The sequence below is a fragment of the Triticum aestivum genome, chromosome 4A (genome assembly GCF_018294505.1).
Source record: "Triticum aestivum cultivar Chinese Spring chromosome 4A, IWGSC CS RefSeq v2.1, whole genome shotgun sequence".
Lineage (NCBI taxonomy): Eukaryota > Viridiplantae > Streptophyta > Magnoliopsida > Poales > Poaceae > Triticum > Triticum aestivum.
This window is the reverse complement of record NC_057803.1, coordinates 541552273-541558973: the sequence shown is the minus strand read 5'-3', so window position 1 is coordinate 541558973 and position 6701 is coordinate 541552273. Positions and strand designations below refer to the sequence as shown.

General features: G+C 48.6%; 1 protein-coding gene across 1 annotated transcript; it reads left to right on the top strand.

Moving 5' to 3' along the window:
• The first annotated feature begins 1105 nt into the window (after nucleotides 1–1105).
• Nucleotides 1106–4092, top strand: LOC123082248 (B3 domain-containing protein Os03g0619600-like). The gene is made up of 8 exons (XM_044504615.1): nucleotides 1106–1190; nucleotides 1269–1371; nucleotides 1488–1608; nucleotides 1709–2159; nucleotides 2254–2456; nucleotides 2728–3076; nucleotides 3151–3359; nucleotides 3735–4092. The coding sequence occupies exons 3-8, from the start codon at nucleotides 1507–1509 to the stop codon at nucleotides 3996–3998; spliced, it is 1578 nt and encodes a 525-aa protein (XP_044360550.1). The 5' UTR covers nucleotides 1106–1190; nucleotides 1269–1371; nucleotides 1488–1506; the 3' UTR covers nucleotides 3999–4092.
• The last annotated feature ends 2609 nt before the right edge of the window (nucleotides 4093–6701 follow it).

The window sequence follows — 6701 nt, the reverse complement described above, 5'->3', positions numbered from 1 at the left end:
TTCCAAAACCAGCTCCGACACTTTGAGATTTCCCTTCTTCCGGTCCATTTTAAGCTTCATGTGCACTTCACAATCGGTTCTAGTTTCAGCTCGAGGGCGCTTTGCCAAATGATCCCTTTTGTCTTGTGCTCGCTGACCCTCATTTGCACAAACAAATTTACATGATGTAACCTTGCCTTCGGCTGAACTTCTGTTAGTGTACCTTTTCCTAACCTCAAAGCCTTTCTGCCCACCGTAGCTAAGCCAATATGACCAAGCCTCATCTGAGCTTCTAAATTCCATGCCAACATAAGGTACCAAACTAGGCAATACAACTCTGCAAAGTAAAAACACCACGAGTAAGGGGATTGTAGAAGTATCACTGAATTATCGAGAAACTTGGTAAATCTGAATATATGCAGACTTGTATATGTGCAGAAATTATGTAATAGAACTATCACTGAACTATTGAGAAATTATGTATATCTGAATATGTGCAGACTTGTATATGTGCAGAAATTACCTATTGGAATCTGAATCCTGGTGGGCTGTGATATTGACGAGCAGAGCAAGGCATCCACCTCCGGGCTCCGGCCATCTCTTTTTCGTCGGCTGGCGCCGTCTGCGTACTCTTCGCGCCTTTTTCTGTCTCCTCGCGCCCTTTTCCCCGTCGCCTGCCTCCCTCGCTTCGTAGTGGGCCGCTCGTTTTTGTGCTGATCTGAGCGAACCAGAGAGCTGCCGTCTGATGGTTGATGGACGGTGCCAAACGAAGGACGTCCCTCTGACTTGGAATCCCAACGTCAGAGGATCTCGTTCCGTTCCCCCGGTACCATTACTTGGACGAAACGAGAGGGTCGCATGCAAGCGATCAAAAAGTACGTGCCTCGTAATCACCGAACCGGTGCCAACCTTATTTTTGCCCACTTTTTTTGACCAGACCTCCCGCTTCTCCAAGACGGGCCTACAAGTCTACGACTGGACGACTAGACGTCCGTGTGATACAGTGCCTGCCACAGAGTACTCATATCAGAGTAGCAGAGACGAGGATGACAGGGCCAATCAGGGCATCCTACAGCTACAGGCGTGTGCCGCACACATCCATTTGAGACTCCATCCATTTGGTGCTTCTTCTCCTCCCTCCCTCAGAAGTTCAGGTTCTCTCCCTCCGTCTTCCCCTGCTTGGTTTTCCCTTCCGGCCGGCATTGCGGCAGGTCCTTTGCTTTTGTTTCCTGCTTAGCGTTCTCTCTGCATGTCTTGCATACATGTTCATTTTGCTTCTTTTGTTTCAGTCCTTTTTGCTGTGCTCAACAAGATTCTGCCGCTGCTTAGGTAAAGGAAACTTTCAGGGCTTTCTACAGTGAGAAGCTACAGGTTTTTCACTCGTTAAGTCAGGTAACTTGATGGGCAGTTGCAGAGTAAAGTTGTAAATCAAAATTGGTGTAGAGGGCAACAAGATTTGCTTTCACTGGCAGTGCCATCTTTCACGATCTGTGTTTTTCTCCTTACAGGAGATTAATAGACGGCGATATGAGGAACTCCTGTGAGTGCTGCAAGAGATACTGGACCCATTTGCATGGAAAGGTCAAGCGTTTCATCACGCGCATGGATAGACACTCTAGGCATAGCATGGTAAGCTCAGTGCTGGGTGGCCTTGATAACTGAATTGGTAGCAATAAGGCATTTCTGAAACTAGAGCTAATATATTTCCGGCAAACTAATATTTTTGCAGGTCATACCAGAGAGATTTGTGAACTATTTCGCGTGGAAGCTGTCAGGAACCATCAAGTTGGAAGCCCCCAATGGCAATGTCTACGATGTTGGAATTACTGAGCGTAGGAACAAAACAGTGCTCCGATCTGGGTGGGAGGCGTTTGTCGACGCCAATCATATTGTAGAAAGTGACTCGTTGATGTTCCGATACCGTGGAAATTGTCGCTTCAAGGTCGTGGTCTTTGATTCTAGTGGTTGTGAGAAAGTGTTTTCCTGTGCTGGCATACTGACCAATATTAGTGATCAAGAACCAAGCACAAATTCTACGGACATTTCAACCAGTTTCAGTGATGGTAATACTCATTCGTCAGCACGACGACAATCAGATGATTGCCAGAGTGGAAGCTCAGGCCACCGTAGAAAGCGAGCAAAGAAAGATGCAATATCCTCACCTTCGGAGGATTCGTCAGGTTAACTTTACCACTGACTTGTAACTGTTTGATCACATTATATGGTAACTATCATCTTACTGCAGTTACCCTTACTCTCGAAACTATTTTACAGGAGAAGACAGTCCTTATGAGCATGAGTCATCTGAATCCGATGGTCAGACGCTCCCAACGCCTCTTTATGTGTTATCAGGGAAGTGCTATTTAACAGAAGAAGATGACGCCAATATAGTTGAACTTGTCCAGGAAATTCAACCCGAAATGCCTTTGCTCGTGGCTATGATGAGGAAGCCCAGTGTGAAACCATATCCTGATCTGGTAATATTAAGTTAATCATACGAATTCCCCATGAAACATAAGTTAACTGTATGCCTTATAACTAGTTCCATAAATAAGTATTTGTCATTCGTTACTGTTTTGAAGTAAAAATGACCAAAACAGAGAAAGATGCACACTCATTGTAGATTCAGTATACTTGGTGCTTTACATTGGAAATCATGCTATCATGGGGATCTCACTTTTATTACAGTATTAATGCTCATGATTAAAACTAGGATCATTTTCACATTCTGCACCTTTCTGTGATCAGGTAATTCCCAAGGATTACACACTCGCACACTTTCCTCGCAAAAATCAGACTATCAAACTACAACTGCCTGAGCAGAGCAAGAAATGGTACTGCGAGTTCCGTGTCAAATCTGATGGAGGTCATTGCAGTCTGTATGATTGTGGCTTTGTCCGTGAAAATAATTTACTGGAGGGAGATCTGTGCGTCTTTCAGCCCATGACGAGTCGTAAGGGTAGAACATTCAAAGTGATTGTCCGTCTGCTTCGCAAAGCGACTATTGATCATCCCTCAAGTGAAAATATCTCAAAACGTGGTTTGCCAAGCACAAAGAATGCCCCAACATTGTGTATTAAGGAGGAACCAAATGACGGTATGCTAGTATCACACAATTATTAGTTTATTACCATGCCAAGAGTTCGTATCATTAATATGAAAACTTTCCAGATGAAGAAACCTTCTCTTCGGGTCATCATGAACATCGGATAAGTGAGAAGTATCCTGATCATGATGGTACAGAACCCTACATGATGGCAATGGGTGCCGAACTAACGGAAGTGCAGGACAAGGTAGTTTTGGAGAAAGTTGGAGCCATTGCGTCAGATCTGCCCATTTACGTGGCAGTCATGACCAAGACCAGTGTCCGCGTCTCACTAGTAAGTCTAGAAAAAGAGTTTTTTCTCATGTTGAGTTGACAATAATTTCCTTTGCAGAAAAATCAGTCCATATAAACATCTGTAAGGCAATTTGCGTTGCGGCCATGGATGTACAGTAGTAGCATAGCAGAAGCAGCAGTAGTTGTCGCAAATTTTTTTTTTGATGCATAGTAGTTTTACCGAATTAGATTACCAAGAGTTATGTTTCAACCACTCATCCTTTGTATCAAGAGAAATTTTTTTAGAGGAAAATCAAGAGAAATTTGGATATCTGTACAACAGTTTTGTTCTATCAACTACTATTCCTCTACAAAATCCCAAGCTTGGCTTTCATGTTATTCTAACATGATCAATATTCTGCGTGTATATTGACAGACCTTTGGCACGGAGTACACTGCCAGGTACCTTCGAACGGGAGGCCGTAACTTGGTGCTTCAGCTGGAGGGGAAGAGCCAAAGATGGCATGGCAAGATGCGCGACAAGAAAGGTGCCCTGAGGATAAGTGGGGGCTGGACTTCTTTTGCGAGTGAGAACGGCCTGCGGGAGCGGGACATCTGCCTCTTCGAACTGATGAAAAACAAGGGGGAACTGAAGCAGAAGATGATGGTCTACATCCTTTCCAGAGAATTGTTTGCTTGAGACATGCCTCGACTCTCTGTGCTGGTATTTTGTATATCCATGGGCTCGTTGGTACTTTTGTGATTTGGAAGTGGAAACGGTGGGCATGGGACCATTCGCTGAGTATGGCCAACTACTGTAGTAATCATCATCATACTTCAGTGGCAGCTTTATTTTGTATCCTGAAGTTTAAACAAGTTAATGGTGATGAAGTTTCTATGAGGAGGAGGCCTTGAGGTTTAAAGAACACGTGATACCTAGTTTCTTGGTTCACTTGTCTACGTCCCTTGGGTTGATGCAAATTCAACGCACATGAGAATGTACATGAATTAGTGACCCCGAGCTCAAGAAGAAGGATTTAGTGGAAGATGGCGGGCAAATTCGTTTGGATGGGTGGATCTTGTCCTTTTTTCCGGAGTAACCAGTAGGAGCACCGGAAATGCCTTTTGGTGGATGGGTGCATCGGTGGATTAAAAAAAAATTCCATGGCGCAAAAAAGTCAAAATAATTTGTACACACACAAATACACATATAACACGTTCAAGAAAATTTTCATAACAATATGCTTTCATACGTGATGTAGACAAAGAAAAATACAAAAATGAAAATGGGCCAATCTTTTTTTTGTTGGGCTGGGATTTTGTTTTCTTTGTGCAGCTTGCAAATCATAATATTTTTTAATGAAAATTCACAGATCCATTGTGAGTATGTATAAGTTCTCACCGTTTTTTTTTCTATTTTTAGAAACTTGGAAATACGATTTTTGAATCATTTGAAAAAACAGGAGTCAATGCCCCCGTCCACCAAAAAGTTGCTCCCGTAGGAGCACTACCTTTCAATCTGAAAAAGATACTCTCCCTCCGATCAAAACAAAGTGGCGTGGCTTTAGATCAAACTTAGTTATAACTGATATTTTGTCAGAGCCCTAGTTACTGGTAGTGTACTAGAGTAGCTGAGCATAGCATGCATCATGTTTATATTTCATTTGAAGTTTGAAATTGAGAGAAATTGAAAACCTCTTCTTAATAGAAGAGCAAAACCCCCAAAAATTCCAAAATGCCTTTCCAAAACCCAACTAGGGATATAATATCAATGGTGAGGGTAATGATGATGTTTACAATAAAGATCGTTAGGATCCATATGACGATGAGCAAGATGATATGTATGGTGATGATCTTGTGACCTCAGGGACCGCGACCGCGACCGCGGTGGCCCTCGCGTCCAGGAGCGGGCCGACCATCATGACGCGCCCCGCTCGCCGGGCCGTTCTGACTGGCGCGGCCGGTCCCACTGCCCGCCTCCCGCCACGGACGCATGGAGGTCTCGCCGTCGCTCTCCCTCTCCTGCTCGTCGGCATGCTCGCTCCCCCTCCCCGGCTCGTGCTCAACGCCCCCCTCCCCGTGCCCCGTGGCTCCGGCTGCTGCGGCCCCGGCCCGCAAGTACGTCCACCCCCCACGCCTCCTCCTCGGCTGCCCCTGCCGCCTCGGGCGCTGCTGGGGGTGGGCAGGGTCGTGGCCGTCAGGGCCCCAACAAGAAGAAGAAACGGCGCGGGCAGGGCCGGGCTCCCGCTGGTCAGGTCCCGGGTGCCTTCATCCCGTCGGGCTCTGTCTCCGGCCTCCCCCGCCCGCCTTGCTTCAATTGCAGCGTCGCGGGTCACTCTCAAGCCAACTGCGTCAACCCCTTCTGCTGCTACATCTGCAAGGATCCATCTCACCCCACCTTGCTTTGCCCGGACAAGCCTATCGACGAGGAGTTGATGATGTACGGCCACGGGATCGAGGGGTTGGGGTTCTTCCACATCGAGCTCCCCGATGTCCCTACCCCCTCCCTCCAGGCTATCTTCACGGTGGTGGGCGGAGTCGCCTCCCTTGAGATGATCGAGGGCGAGCTCAACCACCTCTACTGCTGCAAGTGGGATTCGCAGGTTACCCCCACCTCCGGTGGCACGTTCTTTGTGGTCTTCCCCGACGCCCTCAGCCACCGCTATGCCACGCGCAGTGACCAGATCACCCTCGCCCACAACAAGCTCGTCGTCGACATCACCGAGCTGACCCTTGACCCCAAGGCGGTCGTGGTGCTCGACATGGCCTGGATCCTTGTCGCCGGGCTTCCTGACATTGCCCGGTCCGAGCGTGTTATTCGCAACATGTCTCGGATCCTAGGCAAGGCGGTGGTGGACGACGAGTTGTCCCTCCGCAATGAGGAAGAGGTCCGGGTCAAGGTCAAGTGCCTCGACTCCACCAAGCTGCGTGCCACTATTCGGGTGTTCTTCAATGACCAGGGCTTCGACCTCCACATTGCTCCCGAGTCGACCAACCATGTGGGCCGGCCCTGCTACTTCAACGACAGTCCCCCCGGCGGACCTCCTAAGCCCCACGATGACTATCGTGGCCGTCACCACCCCCGCTCGCACCGCTCCGATGAGGAGGAGGGGTCGGAGGACTGCCCCTCCCGCTCCACCTCGCCCGCTCCCCCGGCTCCGTCCTCTAGCCGGGGCGGTAGGCAAGCTGGGCTAGCCGAGCTCCCTCCCTCCGCTCTGCTTGCCGAGGCCTCCGAGGGAAGTGACACCTCGAGCTTGGCCTGATCGTCGTCCCCGCCTCATCTCTGCGCTCCCCTAGTGTCCTCCCCTCCGTCGAGCTGAGCCTGGGCTCCCCTCTGGGCCCCTCTGGGTCCTCGCCGGGACCCGTCGTGGCCATCCCCCGAGTCGCCTCCTGGGGCCTTCGT

Excerpts from the sequence above, each read along its gene's own strand:
- LOC123082248 (XM_044504615.1), top strand. The coding sequence starts at position 1,507 with ATGAGGAACTCCTGTGAGTGCTGCAAGAGATACTGGACCCATTTGCAT. Across the intron at positions 2,160-2,253 it reads ACCTTCGGAGGATTCGTCAG|GAGAAGACAGTCCTTATGAG; the intron begins GTTAACTTTACC and ends ACTATTTTACAG. Across the intron at positions 2,457-2,727 it reads TGAAACCATATCCTGATCTG|GTAATTCCCAAGGATTACAC; the intron begins GTAATATTAAGT and ends TTCTGTGATCAG.